Here is a 19083-nt window from a genome sequence, read left to right on the forward strand (position 1 = left end):
AAAATATGGTTATCATGGCTTAACCTAAAATGGATCACGATTTGGCTGACCTTCACGCCCCCCATTTGGGCCCTAGAAAGATCTCCCCTTTATCCCCCCTTATGGACGGCCTTGACTGTAGCCATCATTATGGAGGCATGTGCTAGTGCCAATCAAAGTCATATTTTTGTTAAAAAAAAAAAACTGTAATTTGTTTTGTAGACTGTGTAGCCAAGGCCTACTCCAGAGCTTGCAATATACAGGCTGAAAACGAAGAGGTTTGGCACTTTTAACTCTGAGATACGTCTTTGTTTTATTTGTATAGCAATTTATGTGGCATTCATTTCCTTTTACAAGTTCATATCATATTCATACAGAACTTCCACTTTAAAATAGCTCAAATCATTCTTATCCACAATAATTCTCCCAAACAACACCACACTTTTTTTTACTAAAGCCACTATAACAGCATGATTGGCTAAGCACTGCCTTAGACACCTGCATTGGTTTACAGGAGTGCAGCCTACCTAGAGCATCCCTTTCCTTTGTATGGAGTTATGATGACTTCAACCACAGCACCTGTAGACCGCAGTGATGAGATCTGTCTGACTAGAATAAACCAGAAACCAGTAAAAATCCCTTGTTTATATAAACATAATTTGTATCATCACCTGACTAAAAGGATAGAGTGTTGAGCATATTTCTGTTCAGTTTAGAGCTGTGATAAATCCCGTCACAAAGACAGGACATCCTGTTAGTGTTATTTCAGTGTCATGCTCTTTGTGTTATCCATCAGTCTTGGCTGAGGTTAGAAAATGTCAGTGTCTGGCTCAACTTTCCATCCGCTGTTCTATTAGTCTGGATGGTGTGCTAAGGTCAGAGACACTATGACTCCTAAGCATTGAGTTATACACCTCTGGCTCCACTTGGAGTAATCCACCCTCATTGTAAAGGTGAAGGGAGCAGAAATGTCAGCACCAGTGAGCAATCCACAGGACGAAGAAGGACAAACATGAAAAAACACTCCAGTATTTTCATGTCTGCAATCTGTGGCAATTTGTGCATCATATGACACTGAGGGTTATCAATCCTAACTCCTCATCAATAATTCAGCCCGAGCAGCATGTCTTTGTTCTCTCTCCCTCCTCCCCTGCATCTACCACAACCTTACACACACCCACAGATGCTGATTATTTGTAGTGATTGTTTAATATCTTCTGCCATCTAATAAAGGGACCCAAGAAAAGTCTAAACAGCTGAGGGCCAAGGTTCACTGATTTCCTGTGTTGTGCTGATTTGGATTCCTCTCACTGGGAAAGCCTGGTGTCTGCACACAACAGATGGCGGTCCTGGCCGTCTACGCTCTAATCCTCAATTGTTAGGAGGATCACAGCCGTATACGAGTTCTCTCCACTGACAAAAGAGACCCTTGTAAGTTGTTCAAACCTGTGCAGGGGTTACACTTGTATTTAGGTGGGAATAAAATCAAATCTGGACAATGTCATTTGGTGCATTAAATGATGATATTGACATAGTATCACATTCTGGTGGTATAAATAAAATCCATCAGAAAATCACCTATAAACACAGAACTTTTGTTGCCCCATTAGACATACGCCAACACATCAAAAGCTCTCTGCCCATGTATCTTGAGCTACTAGCAATAAGCTTGCATGATATGAAAAAAGGGTGCAAAAAACATTGATCAATTTGTTAAACTATATGAACTATCAAAAAACATCAAGAGTGTGCAGACAAGATAGAACTCACTTTTAGATTATTCACTGTTCTTACTGTTTTACACACCAACAGTCAAAAAATGTTTTTCCAAAATAAAAACAAAACTTGGTTTCTTCTATTTGCTGTATGATAGCAGTGTTCCTTTTAGCGCTGTTAAAGAAATGCTCTTATTGACTGAATGAAAGCAGTGCTCCTATTGGTTCTATAAAAGCAGCACTTCTATTTGCTGTATGATAAGCAGTGCTCTTATTTCCTGTTTAAAAGCAGCACTCAGATTGATTGTATAAAAACCGCACTTCTATCAGCAGCACTCTTAATGGAGGTATGATAGCTGTGCTCCTATTGGTTGTATAAAAGAAGTTCTTTTATCTGCTGTATGAAAGTAAACTCCATTTTGTGAGAAGTGTTCCTATTGGCTCTGTGAAAGCAGCTTTCCTACTGGCTGTATGAAGGCACCAGTCATACTGGTTTTATGAAAACTGAACTCTTATTGGTTGTATAAAAGCAGCACTTCTATTTGCTGCATTGAAGCAGTGTTCCAGTGTTCCTTTGGCTGTTTCAAACCATAACTATGATAAGCTGTATGAAAACTGCACTTTTTTTGCTTTGAGAGAAAGATATGCTTCTCTTGGCTATATAAGCAGCACTCTTGTTGGAGGTATGATAGCGGCGCTTCAACTGACTGTATAAAAGAAGCTCTTTTATTGGCTGTATGAAAGCATTAATTGTTTTGATCGAGTGAGAAGTGTTCTACTGGCTCTGTGAAAGTAGCTTTCATACTAGCTGTACAAATGTAAACCATACTGGTTTTATGAAAACTGCTCCTATTGGCTGTTTCATGATCAGCACTGCTATATGTTGTATGAAAGCAGTGCTCCTAATGGATGTTTTAAAGCTGCACTCAGATTGGCTGTACGAAAACTGCACTTATATTAGCTGAGTGAACGCTAATCTCATATTGGCTACCTAAAAAAGCTTTTTGATTGGCTGTATGAAAGAAGCAGTACCTGGCTGGATGTAAGCAGTGCTCCTATTGGCTGTGCAAAAACACCACAGTTTATAACCAATTCACCTGTCAATGCCTCCCTTTTATTTATAATATGACTGGGCAATACAGCTCTCATCTTTCAAATTATGTTGGTAGTTTACACTTTTTGGTCAGATGCCTTCATGTCAAAAACAATATTTTGTCCAAAAAGAAGCCATGTTAACTGACTAAAACATATTCATTTAATCTGTGATAAACATTAGTGCACTAGGATTTTTTTTCCTATAATGACAGCCATGTTAATCAGACATTGAAGAGTTTTCTGTATAAAAACAATTTGTTGTCTATTGATGACTCTTCAGATTACATAATATTTTACAGTACGGTTAATCTGCCAAAATTAAAGGTCTTAATTTTATTTTCTTTTTAAAATTAAGAGGAGGGAAAGTGAAGTGAGGTTCAGATTACATCCACCATTAACTGAATGTTTGTTGGCTCTGTGTTATGAGGTATACGGGTTATTGTGGCTCTGTAAGTATGACATCTGCTGAGGAGCTGTACTGTCCGTGGTAAATATCATCAAAATTTAATCATTGAAAAGACAGCAGTTTTCAGCTGAAATAACAGTTTACAGTTAGCTCTCTACTGATTTCCATCACCAGCATGTGCTTTCTGCCTCTCAGCTGCTGGAAATGCAGTGACTCACACTATGACCTCACATCTTTAACCTCTATTAAAGCAGTGCTTCTACTGGCTGTAAGATAGCAGCACTCTGATTACATATATGATTGCAGTGTTACTTTTTTACATATGAAAGAAAAACTTCTACTTGTTCTATAGATGGAGTCTTATTAATACATAAAAGCAGTGCTCACATTGGCTATATGAAAGCTAAGCTCTACTGGCTGTATGAAAGCAGAGCTCCTTTTTAGTAGTATGAAAGCACCACTCCTGAGCACTGGTGTTGTTGGTGGAGGGCGCTGTGTGCAGAGGCTGGAGTTTTCTGCATGCAGGTCATGGGATCATTTCTCCATCTCAGCACTGTTTGGTGCATGTCTTCCCCCATTCTCTCTCCACATGTTTTCTGTCTCTCTTCAGCTTTCTAAATATAAGGCAAAAGGGACCTGAAATGATCTAAGCACCACTGCTGTTGGCTGTAAAAAAGCAGCGTTTTCATTTGCTGTAGGAAAACAGTGCTCCTATTGGCTTTATGCAAGCTGCCCTTGTACTGGCTGTACAAAACCAGTGCTCAGAGTAGCTTTTTATGTACAATAATATAATTTTTTTTAAAAATGAATTGAACAGTTTAGAAAAAAAACAACACATTCCATCCTTCATTTCCTCACAAAATATTTTGTGTTATGAAAACCATGTATATATGTTATTTTGTTTGCTACTAAAACATCTTGTATGTAGTTGAATGTTTCTTTTGTTCAGTGATATAATGGTACAGCAATTTGAAGGGACATTTGCAAAGATTTCCACGTCAAAATTTCTCTTGGAGAAGCTGAGAACTCCTGAGAGTCTGATCCTAAAATCACCCCTGCTATAATGTTTTTATTTGCACAAAATGCTGCATATGTGAATGCAAACAAATGATGTATTTTTGCCCCTCTTTACAGATACTTGTTCGGCCAGCCACCTTGTAGATTTCAGCATGATGTCAAGGTTTAGCAAATGTAAAAACAGTTGAAATTATTTATGAAAATCTGCAAGGGGATTTAAGAGGGTGATGACTTTTATCTTCTGTATGCAATTTAAAGGTAGTACAAATTATGAAAACCATGAATTCTAAAATATAAAATCAGTTCACAAAATAATCTATTTAAAATCTACTTGAAAGCATATCTTGATATTAGTCCTCAATAAAGCAAAAAAATTGCAGATTTTTTATCCTGTTTCTAAATTATTAACATCTTTGAATGCAAGCATATTCCATATTAACAAAACCTACAGCAAGCAAGTGTCATTTCAAGGCATCTTTATTCCACATGTGTGAGTTTGACAGAAGTAGTTTTACTTACTGTACACGAGAAGAAGAAGACCTTTGGACTCAAGCAAGCAAGGGCACTGATGATGCAAAGACAAGCGTCCCTTTTTAGGACTGTCCTTTGGGAGCGTAGTCTAGGAAATCCTCCAGCGGAGTCGCCATCCAATGTCTAAATCAATATGAAGGCTCTGCAGGAAAGAGGAGAAGCAAAGATTTAATGTCAGAGTGAAATTGGGGCAAGGGTTCTGACAGAGGGCTGTAAAGTATGACTGAAGGCAAGCCAAGAAGACAAGGAGGTTCAAGGAAAATAGTTCACATGTAAATAATATTTATCCATTTTTATTCCTGAACTTGTTACTTGGATACTTTAAGCTATATCAATTCAGCTCAGGCTAATATAAAGCTTTATGACTGAAGTGTCATCATGAATGAAGATTAGAAGTTTTGGTCTGGTGAGCTCATCAAGCCTGTACATAGGCTGTCCCTCCAGTAGATGGCGCAATTCAACTTCCCACAACCTCATGACTTAAATCTGTGTGGCGAATCCTACAGCAGCGATGTAAAGACAATGAGAGCACTTATGCAGAATGAGTTAATAATTTAATCAACTTATTAATTAATAGTTCAATTACGTACCTCACTCCAATTAAATCTAACAAATTACGCACGAGATACCATCCCCTTCATTCTCTCTGTACTCTCAAACGCAGTCTTGTATAACTCCCCCCTCCTCTCTCCCACCCCCTCCCTCTCTCTCCCCACACAAAGACACAAACATACACACACACTCGTCTCCCAGAAGCTGTGAATGGTAGTCAGCTCCTCGTATTTCGCTCCGCTGGTGAGCACCACGCCAGTCGGAGTGGAGACTGAGCAGAGCGCACAGCTAGAGTCAGCACTCTGTTACTGTCATGAGAAATAACTGGCACTGTAGTGGATGTTTATCCTATAAAAGTGCGCAATCACTGCTTTAAAGCACTGATACATAGGTGCTTTTTATTTCATTCCAAGGACTTACTGCGCGCTAAAGTGGCCATGGCGCATTTTACGCACTGCAGGTAACCAGTGTCTTGGAGGCTCTAGGAATCAAAACATGGATTAACCAGTGAGTAATTTCCTCCTTATCCAGAAGAGCTCAAATGGCGGCACTTCGCAGGAAATTTGGAGAAGATTACCAGGTGGTAAACACAAATCGAGCCACCACTTTTTCAGCTCCAGTGAAGAAGAAACGCCAGCGCTTCGTGGATAAGAACGGTCGCTGCAACGTGCAGCATGGAAACCTTGGAGGAGAGACCAGCAGGTACCTCTCTGACCTCTTCACCACTCTGGTGGACTTAAAGTGGAGATGGAACCTGCTCATCTTCATATTAACTTACACGATTGCCTGGCTGGTCATGGCATCAATGTGGTGGATCATCGCGTACATCCGAGGAGATCTAAACCACGGCCACGACTCGTCTTACACCCCCTGCGTGGCTAATGTTTACAACTTCCCTTCAGCTTTTCTCTTCTTCATCGAGACCGAAGCCACCATCGGCTACGGCTACAGGTACATAACGGAGAAATGTCCGGAGGGGATCATCCTCTTCTTGTTCCAGTCTCTGCTGGGCTCCATAGTGGACGCTTTTCTCATCGGATGCATGTTCATCAAAATGTCCCAACCGAAGAAGCGCGCAGAGACGCTCATGTTCAGTCAGGACGCGGTGATTTCACAGAGAGACGGGAAACTGTGCCTCATGTTCCGCGTGGGAAACCTGCGGAACAGCCACATGGTGTCCGCTCAGATCAGGTGTAAACTCATAAAGGTAAGAGGCATAAAATGGGAAGAAAAACCGAACTAAAACTTAGGGAATCACAGTTTTATTTTACGCATAAACCAACCAAACGCACAAACATGAAACAACCATCCAGCCAAATAGACATTAAACTTTTATTTACAATGCTCAAAATCATAAAAAAAAAAGTTTATCACTTTATAAAAATGGCAGATTTAGACTCACATTAGTCAGAAAAGCTCAACATTAATGCACCACTGAGCAGGAACTTAGCAACAGTGACAAGAAAGACTTAAAAACAGGCAGAAACCTGTAGAACCAAACACACTGCCTTGATTAGCTAAGAAAGTGGCACTAAGACTCTTCTTACTTTTTCCAACTAATGTTTCAAAGCAGAGTGGAAGCACAAAAAAAGTATGGAAAAACATCCTTTGACACAGCAGTCTCCAACTGGCTGGGCGTCAGGACCCATCACCTCCTCCTTGTGAGAAATTGTGTCCCAAATTATACATAAAAAAGAGCCATACTGGACAAAACGGGTATGTCTGAAAAGCATTTCAGTCAGGAACTCTCTTGCAATATTTACCTGCAAAAATAATACAGTTTTACTTTGTGGAGAAGGCTCTGCTCAAAAAGATGTGCCCTGGGTTATTCATGCAGCATGCATCGACTTTCCAGGGAGTGCATGGCTAGAAAGCTATACATTTATGATAATGTGTATTGAGAACAATAAAATAAGTTCAAAGCAATTAATCCACAGTAGCATCAATCTGGAAATAAGGGTGCAACAAGCTCTATACTATAAAGGAGGAAGCTGGGGTGGAGGAGGTTAAGCTTTGCCAGCAGCAGCAGCATTAATGCAAGCAGGGATTCATGAGAAGTATGTCATATTTAAATACATTGCTGTACTGAGAGAAAGAGTTGTGATTGGTTGTGGGAGCTGTGAGGCTATGATTGGGATCAGCTGGCCGTCAGCTGTTCACAGCTGGGCATACGACTACCATGTACAGCATGAACTAATGCTGAGCTTCATTTAGTTACTTTTATTCAATTTTCCCAAAACTGAATAGAAACTGGCAATTTCCCAAGGAATTACCTCATTTTCTTGGGAAAACCAGCTTTTTTATTCCAAAAGGAAAATAAAAATTTTGTGTAAATGACTGAAAGTTACTCACCAGTTCCACCCACTTTTCAAAAAGTTGCCAACTATGGCCTACTATTCGATAAAAAAGGTGATGTCTTTAAAGGGATATTTCCGTATTTTTGAAGTTGAGCCGTATGAGGTACATAGCAGCAGAAGTGGCATTTAGTCTTCAGGGATTTCAGTGAGCATTGCTCCTTTAAGAAGGACTCGCTGGTCGTACCGTCCAGGAGGTTAGGCTATACAGCACAACTGATGGGTACAGTTCCCTGGAATTTAGTGAGTTCTGGGTAAAAATGAGCCACAAAACAATGTTGGCTCAAACATACCCACTATCAGAATTTTTTGAAGCATTTTATATCAGACTCAGAAATCCTCTGTGTATTTTTCAAGCAAGAGCATGTAACTGGAACCCAAAGCCTGCACCGTAACATAGTTAAAAATAAACACACACAGGCTTTCTGGGTAAAAAATAATATGCTTCAAAAGTTTTCAATAGCACATAAGTTGGAGCCAACATTGCTTAATTCAGCAGAGAAACTGTACCCATATGTTATGCTGTATAGCTTAGCTTCCTGGATGGTACAATCAGAGCAGTGCTCACTGAAATCATTGGAGGCTAATGTCACTTCTACTGCTAGGTACCTCATAGTGCCCAGTTTCAAAAATACTGAAATAACCCTTTAAAGTATCAGCTCTGCGACCCCCTTTTGGGTCCTGAACAACCAGCTGAGGACGACTGGTTCAACGCATTAATTGTGCACAAGACTGACAGTCATTTCTCTGATGATCTTTGCTTAAGCTTTCAAGGAAAAAATTGCACCTTTATTCTATATTTGAACAGTTTGACATTAAGTTAACCCTCTTCCTCCAAGCTATAAAAGCAGGGCGAGCTACACCACAAATGCCTTGTTAAACAAAACTGGCTTAAGGTAGCATTACCATAATCCTGCAGCTGCAGGATGAGTGGGGGCCAGGTGCATCTCAAAAACACAGAGATAAGAGAACAAAGGCAGCACTGTGGATGGTCCACAGTGTCCGACATCAATTCCACACCTGGACAGACAGATGTGTGTATCAGAAAGCGGATGAGATAGAGATAAGAGACCCTGGAGAAGAGAATCAGTGAGTCAGACACTCTAGTAAAGATCAGAGAAGTCAGTAAAAGAACCCTCCAGGGAGGCAGCACAGAGACAAAAAAAATTATTGATTGCTTTCATAAAGAAATTGATGGTTTTGTTTTGTTTGCATGTTCGTTTGGGGGGATTTTTTTGGCACAACAGTGTCTGAAGAGCTAAAAGGCTTTTAATTTTTATCTGTAATGTTTGTGTTTCCCTCTTATAAAGCACACTTTGGCAAATATGGCTAATAAGGAAAACAGCCAACAGCCCAGAAAACGACCACAAACGGCCGCAAAGGTCCACTGAATCCTGTTTTTAATTATCGTAATAGAGCTCTGTTCAGCCACATCCATGTTCAACGTGTAAAATGGGCCATAAAGAAGACAAACAGCATTAGTTCTGAGCTTGTTTATGTCTGTCCTCTCTTCTTTGCAGCCACATCGAGCACAGCGTCGGTCAGCTTAATGATGCATGCAGGCAGCGAGAGGAGAGGAGAGGCAGGGAGCTATTCCACGATCACAAGCATGGAGAGAGTGAACAGCACTGTAAAGTGCAATCACACATGTGTGGCGTGAATTTCAGCTTATCAGCACAATGGAAAATTGAAGTGATAAATATCTTAAATGTGTTAAATGTTGACTGACAGCAGAGGCATTACAACTTGAAGAAACCAAGCTCAATTCACACCTCCTAAAATCAGGACTGGCTCTCTTCCTACCTTTCCTTCCAGAAAGTACAATCAGTATAGCTCTCATGACCTCTCTGCCAACCCAGCATCATTTTTACACCGCCTCTTTCCGTGAAACACAATAAATGCAGCATCCACTGTGTGCTCGGTAGTATTTTTTTCCCTTTTTTTCGCCTGAGGGCTTTGTGGTCTAACCTTATTCTTTTGCTCCAAAGACTCCTTACCGAGACTGAATTTTTGCAGCAGCTCCGCCACAGAACAAAACACACAAAGAGAGGTGGAAAAAAAGAAGGGGGCTTTTGTGTGTATGAAAAAAGTGATCATTGAAAGTGAACACATACCCCACAATCCTTTAAAAACCCTCATATGAAAACTTGAAGTGTTCATATTTCTGACTGAATTCTCCCATGCAATGCCAGTACAGAAATGCTGGTGGTGCTGTTGAACTGCAACCCTTTTCAAGTGGTACCTCGCCATGTAAGATACCTCAATATCACTGCTGGATGAGTTTGTTTAAAGGTTTTCCATCTTTAAGAGAGTAAATGAACGTATTAGATAACTACATCTTCTTTTGGAGTCTGGAAATTATATCACAGGATTTTCCAAAACTTTTGCACGTTTCACTGTAAAACTTTGGATCATACTATATATAAAGAGGTCAGTACTTCTTTTAATATCTTCCAAGTCTTCTGAGGGAACTCTACAGAGCATGTCCTGTGTAGTATTCACCCCCTTCCTGACTTTTTTCTTTTTTGTTGCATGTTTGTCACAAATTTTCACATTAGACAAAAATAACTCAAGTAAATACAAAATGCAGTTTTTAAATGATGATTTCATTTATTAAGGGAAAAAAGCCATTCATACCTACCTGGCCCGTTGAAGATTGTGATTTCCCCCTAAGATTCATAATTCTTTGCAGAATTGTTTTAATTCAGCCATGGCCGCCCAAAAAGGGGGATGAAGGGGAGAGCTTTCTGGGGCTCAGCCAAATAGGGGGGCCCACGGCAGTGTGGAAAATCATGGTCCATTTTAAAGTGAATCTGTGTTATCCATATTTTATATTAAACCTGAATAATAACCACTCTTACCAAAGAAATTGAAAATTATTTTTACTTATTTATAATGTAGCAAAATAAAGCCTTTATTAAATGTATACATATTTCCTTAAAACTGCTTTTTTTTTGGTAATGTTTACAATGTCATTGGGCATTTTGTCTAAACCACTAGGAAAGTGAAGTCAGATGTCAAGATGCCAGAAAGTAAAATAGGTGAAATTGTGGCAACTTAAGCAAAAAAAAAAAAAAAAAATTTAGAAAATTGCAAATAACAAAAAAAAAAAAAAAAAAAAAGAGCAAAAAGTGGCAAAGAAAAAAGCAGAACATGGATTATAGTGGCAAAATAGTTGTGACGGTGAGTTAAAAGTGGCAAAAAAGTTGTGGAATAAGGTTCAAAAGTGCAAAAAAACAGAGGCAAAAAGAGGCAGTAAGTGGTTTGAAGTGGCAAAACAGTTGTGAAAGTGAGTTACAAGTTTTAAAAACTGGCCAAAAGAAGTGGTGGCAAAGGGTCAAAAATTGCAAAACAAAATGGTAGGAGGAGGTAAAATGTGGCAAAAAAGTAGTAAAATCTGCTAATATAGGCTTAATGTGGCTAAAATGGGCAGGTGATCAAAAAAGTGGCAAAAACTTCATAGCTCAGCAACGATGTGCATAAACGTCAGGATGCCGGAGTATAAAGTAGAAGAAACTAAAAATAACTTTAAAGGAAAAATAAATAATTGAAAAGAGTCAAAAAGGTGATAACTGGCAAAAATGGGTAAAAAGTGTAAAAATGGGTTCAAAGAAGAAAAATTTTGCTAAAGGCAGAAATGGGTAAAGAAAGTCTAAAATGGGTGGAAAATGGTGAAAACATGTTAAAAGTTGCAACATTTGGTTAGAGGTGGTAAAATAGGCAAAAATGGGTTTAAGTGGCAAAAAGGGGTCAAATGTGGAAAAAATGGGCATAATTAGTGATGAAAAGGGGTTAAAAGTGCCATGAATAAGTATTTTGAACAAGTGAGGCTTTTGAGATGAGGCAGGTCTCTAGATGTTCTGGGTTCTATTGTGACTTCCTGGATAAGTCATCGATGTGCCCTTGGGGTGATTTTGGTAGGCTGGCCACTCCTGGAAAGATTCACCAGTGTTACAAAATTTCTCCATTTGTGGATAATGGCTCTCACAATGGTTGGCTGGAGCCCTAAAGCCTTACAAATGGCTCTGTTACCATTTTCAGAATGATTTTCTGTACTGCCTACTTCACTTTGACAGACGGGTTCTGTTTAAGGGATTTCTTTATTCAGCAGGTCTGGCAGTAATCAGGACTGGGTATGGCAAGGGAAACTGAGCACAACTTTCCAAAAAGACTGGTTAATGACAGTTAATTATGATTTAACAAGGAGGGCAGTTCCTTTATCACATATAGGGCCATGTAGATTTTACTGGCGGTTTCCCCCTCATAAAAAACATCAAAAAACTGCTTTTTGTATTTACTCTGTTTGCCTTATTTCAAATTTGTTTGATGATCTGAAACATTTAAGTGCGACAAAAATACAAAAAATAAGAAATCAGAACGGGATCAAATATTTTTTCATAGCACTGTCAGACACTACTATGAGGTTTGTGACTTGGCCGGTAGAGTATGATGTAATCTGTATTCTATCCGTTAAGCATCGCAGAGTTGGCAACATTCATGCATACAGAATCAGAGCAGGAGGGTTTATTGCTGTTCAAGATATTGGTGCTGGAGGGCATGTTAAACACACAGCACTTGATTTACATACTCAGCTCTGATTGGTCAATTATTTTCTTCTGCTGCACCTCAGTGGCTGATGTAGTACATTTAAGGATGAGTGCTGACTGGAAATCGTCTTTGTTTTTTTTCAAGTTTGCATCATAAAAAATCAAGAAGCCTTTGTCTGCAACAATCAGCCTTTCCTCTTGACTCTTACACTGCAGGAGGATTTAAGAGTCTTTGGATGGCTTTGCCAAGGGTCAGTACGAGACTAATTGCATCCTCTCATGCCTCCACAGTTGGTAGAAGCTAAAGGTGTCACAGAGACCAGTCTTACACACAATTCCACTGATCCACATGCGCCCCAAGCAGACTCTCTGCAGACTTTATTTTTGGGCTTTAATGCTTTTGTTCAGATAGGATAGCAGACAGAGTCAGAAACGGGGGGAAGAGGAGAGGGGAGTCACATGCACAAAAAGATTGATTGGGTTTGAGTCAACCACGAGGCTACTGGTGGCCACTTTTACACAAACGGACTTTTTCAGGAGCAGATTACTTGTGTTCAATACATTTCTACAATTGCTGAAAAATACTTTTCACATATATTTCATAAGACAGTTATGTTAACCTGACATGCCAGGTAGACCATTTCATATATTGATTGCATGGATATATTTCACATTCATCCAGGAAACTTCTCATACAGGTGTTTGGGAAGGACAGGAATTTTCAAAAAGTGTTCATAGGGTGATTGGGCAAACATTCTGCCTGTCACATTCAGTACAGGTCAATCAGAGCGACAAAACAAAATGAGGTAGTAAGCATGCATAGCTCCAGTGCTAACTTCAGCTCTACAGGGTAGCTCTACTGTAGTGTTTCAACAGAGAAGCTTTTCAGTGGTAAATATTCATCCCAAAGCCTATCATGAGATATGCCTAAAACATCTTCTATACTAAGAGAAGCTTTTTGTGTGGTTCTTTGCTCTTGTGGTAGAGGTCGAACAAACTGCCACTTTTCTACAGTACAGCTACATCCAAGCTAATCGCTACGGCAGCTATTGTATACATAGGCTTACAGTACAGCTCAACCCCATCCGAAACGATTGAAAACTCATGCCAAAGAGGTTGGCAGAAGAGCGACAACATCCTCCTGTCACAAAAACGCTTCCAGTGTGGCTTTTTGCTCTTGTTTGGATAAAGAATTGTGGTCTAGCTCGGATCAATTTGTAGCTGTGGCTACATCCGAGCTAATCACTCCACTAGCAGCCCCTGAACATACCGACGAACAACTCACTTCACTCCCATAATGATTACATACTCATGCCTGTATTATACCTACATCTAAGCTTATTTCTTTTTTATTTATCTGTACAACTTCATCCCGACTGTAGCTACTGCCATGTTCTCTTTAAATGATGCTGATTGGTCTGTAACATGTTTGGTTCAGCAAAAATGTTGTAGATTGGATAAGATGGATTAGGTTCATGACACTCTGGCAAATCTATCTGCTTTACAAGGTTAAGGTTGTATTGGAAAGTAATGCATCATCTGCATACTGTTTAACTTCCAAACATACAGACATTGGCAGTATCACAGTACTAGCTAGCTTTTTGGCACCTTCGGTGTCTCCTTGACTTAAAATCATGAATTGATCATTAATTTAAAATTACTTGTCAAGCTTTAGATAACTTTCTTTCTGTCAGTCTCTCAGTCAGATAGCTGATAATTGTTGTTTACTGATTAATTCATCAGTTCAGGTCTGATATCATGATAATGACTGGTTATAGCACTTGATTGAAGATCAACATTCTCACATGCAGTCCACCGGGCTAATGTCCAGATATTGTTGGGGATGCATTAGTTTAAAGGGCTTTAGAGAGTCCGTCAGGAGTGAAGATATCACTAAACTTAAGCCATTTCAATGCTGCCAGATACTGGCAATGCAGATGGCACAACATAATTTCCCTTGTTGATTCTAGAAAATACCTTTTTTTTAATGTAAAACAACGGAAACCTTTGGAGATGTGCATTATAGTCTGTCCTTTAGTAGCTCATGATTCCATTCTCTTTTCTATTTGACCTAAAAGCAGTGAACAGGTCACAAAGCATGTTGGAGTCCAACAGGTGGACATTTGGATTCAACCATTTAGTCAGTTTGCTTAAAGCAGGTTAATATTGATTTTAAGCCTTACCTTTTGTCATAGAGCAAAGATTGGATTAACTCACTGCTTCCTGTTCAGCATGTTTTGCCCTCTAATAAGAGACAAAAGGGCAAAAAAGCCTTTTTTCTAAATGCTATAAAGTGTATCAGGTACTTTTTTACTGACCTTGTTTGGTTCAGATAAAATAAACTGACATTACTGTCCAGTTAGTAATAGTTATTTTGCCTTTTAATCAAACCCTGCTGAGGGACGAGCTGGACCAAAATACTAAAAAAGTGAGGTTCAGTGATCCACCAAGTGCTTAACTCTACCACACCATGATGCAATAGATGACAAGGCCTGTTTAACTGGAACCACATGTTGTTCAGCTGTGTTTTGACCAGTATGTTGGTGTGCCAGGGCTCAGCTGACCTGCCATGGATGATCATTGGCTGACAGCAGCCAGCAGAAGGAAGGGAGAGACAGACCAATGGGAGCTGTCATAAAGAGTCCAAACCAAAAGCAGATGAAATGCAGCTTTGCGGGGCATCCATGACAGCCTCAGAGGGCATCCTGCTGGAACATCCGAGCTGAAAATACAACTCTGGTATTACTTGGAGGGTGGGAGGAGAGAGAGAGAGGGAGTGGGAGAGAAGAAATCGATCGAAAGTGATGGAAAGTGGCGAAGGAGCTAGAGAGAGACTCGCAGTAAGAAAAGAGGACATAAGAAGAATAACCAGCATCTTTTTTTGAATTTTTTTCTTTGAGTGAGTGGTAGCTTCTATATCAGGGACTTACCCTTGAGAGAAATCCCCTCAGTTGTATATCCCCTCAGAGGATTGCTACACATAGCAGTAAGTGGAGCTGGAATTGATTTCCATTCATTTTCTGATAACAAGATTGATGTAATTGTACTACCACATAGTGGAGGACAAGAGAAATGCTTCATCCCTGCAGTCATGGATCTGCCAACTCTCAGAGTTATAAAATCTCAAATCTCTGGACCTCTAAGGTGCCCCATATGATATAAGTTGTTTTTTGTTGCAACAGTGCATACTGGAAAATCCACAGACAAAGACATATAGTGTCAAATTTTCTACCAGTTTTCTCATCAAAGAACTCAAAAGAAGTTATGTATTATATTATCTAATAAATATTTCAAATGAAGGCTCTTTGCAATCACAATTCAAGGGCCTTCTTAAAGCATCTCTCTGCACACATGTTGGACTCACATTTTTTCCAAAAGCACTGACAGCGTTTCTGCCTTAAGTCTCCGGGTGTCACTTGAGGATTATCATGGGAAGAAACTGAGCATAAGACGCAGAAAGAAGATTCCAGGCAGAAGGCTGGTGTCAGTTTTATCCTGGTTTCACTGACCTGATTACTGTACTAGGCTGTCTAATTTTCCTCAAAAAGAATCCACAGAAATCTTCCTTTTGTATCTCTACTGTTGACCATGTGTGTAACCTATGGTATCTTATTATGCAGATGTTTCTTTTAGAAATACAGCTGTGTGGGTTGTCAGTGCAAGCAGCTTATTGTCATCCAGATTTACATTAATATCTAGGGGGATCAAAGGAGGGCGATACATGGATATGGTGCAAGAGAGATCATGCATCATGGAGGTGTTCTTAAGACCTGGATCAGGGCCTCTGCTTAGCCTTGCTTCTGATAAGAAAAGTGTCTATAAATCACCCAATAAGCCAATTTACTGAAAACTAATGGCTGCACGGAATATGAGGTTTTGCCAATATCCTCTATACAGATTTATGTAAATGTATTTCAGACCTAAATCTTCAGTCCTTAAAACATATTTTAAAGGTTAAAGTATGAGAAAGACTATTGCTGATGCAGGTCATTGACCCTGCCTAAAACTCCACAAACTTATTTGTACAGTCGATATTTACAGACAATATGTACTGATTTCTACAGCCTAGTTGAAAATAACTGCACTATGATATTTTTTGTGCTAAAAGCTGCAAATAACCAAAACTTGTGGCAGAGAAAAAGGGGGCATATCTACTAACCTGAAGTTTAGTGTGCCATTTGCACCAGAGTGACAGTTGTCCTCTTGGTGATATTTTCAGTCCAAGGCACTGTGATTAAGCTAGCACAAAGCTAACTTAACTGCTGGAAAATAATTTACCAACACATCAGACCTGAAGAGCTTGGTGACTTCAAAAGTGATACTGTGATTGATGCCACCTATGCCATAAAATGGTTCGTAAAATTTCATCCCAGCTAGATATACAGTCAGCTGTAAGTGATTTTAGAAAGTGGCAGCATTTAAGAATAACAGCAACTCCGCAAAGAAGAAGAAAACCTTGTAAAATCACAGAGCATGGTCAACCACTGCTAAGACGCATGGTACCAACACTCCAAACTTACACTGGTATCAATGTAAACACAAAAACTGCAACAGGGGCCTAATGGAATGGGTTTCCATAGCTGAACAGCTGCATGCAAGCCTCACATCACCAAGTCCAATGCCAAGCGTTGGATGGAGTAGTGTAAAACAGAACGCCACTGGACCGTGGAGCAGTGGAAATGTGTTCTGTGGAGTGACAGAATCAAGCTTCTCTGTTCGGCAGTCACATGGGTGAGTGGGGCAGATGCCAGGAGAACGTTTCCTTCCTGGCTGCATTATGCCTAGTGTGAAGTTTGGTGCCGGAGGGATAATAGCATGGGGCTGTTTCTCAGTGTTTGGGCTAGGTACTCATCTCCAGTGAAGGCCAATCTTATTGCTTCAGCATACCCAGACATTTTGGACAATGCTATGCTTCCAACTTTGTAGCAACAGTTTGAGGAAGGCCCTTTTCTATTCCAACATGACTGCTTTCAGTGCACAAAGAAAGGACTATAAAGACATGGTTTGATGAGTTCAGTGTGGAAAAAACTTTACTGGCCCGCACAGAGCTCTGACCCCAACCCCATCGAGGACCTTTGGGATGAGCTGGAGCAGATATTTGCGAGCCAGGCCCTCTCGCCTAACATCAGTGCCTGACCTCATAAATGCTCTACAGAATGAATGGACACAAATTCCCACAGAAACACGCCTAAATCTTGTGGAAAACTTTTCAAGAAGTACATGTATTGTCAATGTTACTACAGGCAGCCAAATACTTTTGTCCATCTAGTGAATCAGAAAATGTAAAAGATAATTGGTTGGACTTTGGACAGGCTATGGCGCATGTATTTTTCTGATGAGAAGGGAAGCAGTGATGCAGCTGAAGACTCTGCTATGTGTGTGAACAGCTGTCCAATGTATGCTCATATAAAACCCAGGAAAGCAGCTGTATTGTGTCCACAGTTTCCTTTCAGGTTATTGGGACTAATAAAAACTGCTCCTCATTATGCAGGGTAAACCAAAAAAACTATCTCTTCTATTTTCATTTTTATCTCCTGATCTTGAGTTGATCCAGGCAAGGGGTCAACTCAATCCTTTAGGGTTGGCTAAATGAAAGAAAAATGTCTTTGTATAGTGCAATATAACTACTAAAATACAAACTATATGCTCAAAAATAATCCTAAATTCTATCAGTGTCCCCTGTAAATCCAATTCTGGGCACTTCCACTTTCACAAATGTAGGATTTATAGCAGGATGTTTCTAGAAGGCAGCTTTTTTCTCGCTATGAAACCGGCTTCTGACTGAAATCTTTGGCCCTGTGTTTATATAGTTCATTCAATTTGACTATTTTACTTTACTTATTCTGCAGGATTGAGTGAAACATTGAGGGAGGCTGACCTTTGTAAATGTTAAGAAGGTATCAGGCAGGTTGTCAGTCGACGTGAATGCCCACATAAACCTCCTTGTCCCAGGCGAGTGATTGATGACGCCGTGGCAGAGGGCTGAGTGCAGATGAGTAAGAAGATCAAGCCACTTTAGCTGTAAACAATGTTATTTATCACCTGTCTTTATACATGAGCATCATTCACACCCCTGAAACACTCCTTTTGTGAGCGATGAACAAAACCAGCATGCCTCTGTGATGCTGATGAGCAGCTGATTGTGCTGGGGAGCCTGCTGATGAGATGAACACAGATGTGTGTTGTGATTTTGCTGCACAGTCTCCCCAGAAGGATCACAGAGGAGTATAAAGTGTACATTAAAAAAAGACAGTAGACAAGCTCGGCTATCTCCGGATCTTTGTGCAAGAAGCAGCGTAGGAGAGCGCCTGAGGGCCCGTGTAAGGAGCTTTGCTTTTCAATTTTTGCATACAGTCATCCATCTTTTTAATCTTAAGTGACAAAGACAGGGTGGAAAAAGAATTTCCCTTAGCTAGCATTAGATAACCCACATGAAGCAGTGATGCCAAGCATGGTTTTAAGCACCTTACAAATGAACAATGCCCCCCTGACATGAAATCTTTCTCTAGCAGAAACCCAGAAGAAAATTTCATTGATATGCACAAGAGATAGAAATAGATTGCCATGTTCTCAGGCAATGCAAGGCTTGTTTACTCACACTTCATTCACAGTTTGCGTGTCGGAGGGATTTAATCTACCGGCAAAGTCAGTGGGAGGTCAGGATGGCTGGCACGTATAGCTGCAGTACAGTATTGGCCTGAGAAAGAGATGTAATACAGTAAATTCATTACTATTGAGTGTATTTATGAATGAAAATCATCGCACACTCCTCCAAACAAACCACAAATACTAGATTATTTTTCTCAGTGATGCCAAAGTAGAGGGTTTGATAACAGCCAACCACAAATCTCCTCTCCTATGATAAATAATCCAACCTAAGATCCATT

At 39.9% G+C, this 19083-nt stretch overlaps 1 protein-coding gene across 1 annotated transcript in view; it reads left to right on the forward strand.

Moving 5' to 3' along the window:
- The first annotated feature begins 5619 nt into the window (after positions 1-5619).
- The window catches only part of kcnj19a (potassium inwardly rectifying channel subfamily J member 19a), a 28145-nt gene continuing 14681 nt past the window's right edge, over positions 5620-19083 (forward strand). Inside the window, exon 1 of the mRNA XM_041778490.1 lies at positions 5620-6502. Coding sequence (XP_041634424.1) covers positions 5837-6502 — 666 coding nt within the window. The 5' untranslated portion in view covers positions 5620-5836. The remainder of the gene's footprint in view (positions 6503-19083) is intronic.

Source organism: Cheilinus undulatus, linkage group 21 (genome assembly GCF_018320785.1).
Source record: "Cheilinus undulatus linkage group 21, ASM1832078v1, whole genome shotgun sequence".
Classification (NCBI taxonomy): Eukaryota; Metazoa; Chordata; class Actinopteri; order Labriformes; family Labridae; genus Cheilinus; species Cheilinus undulatus.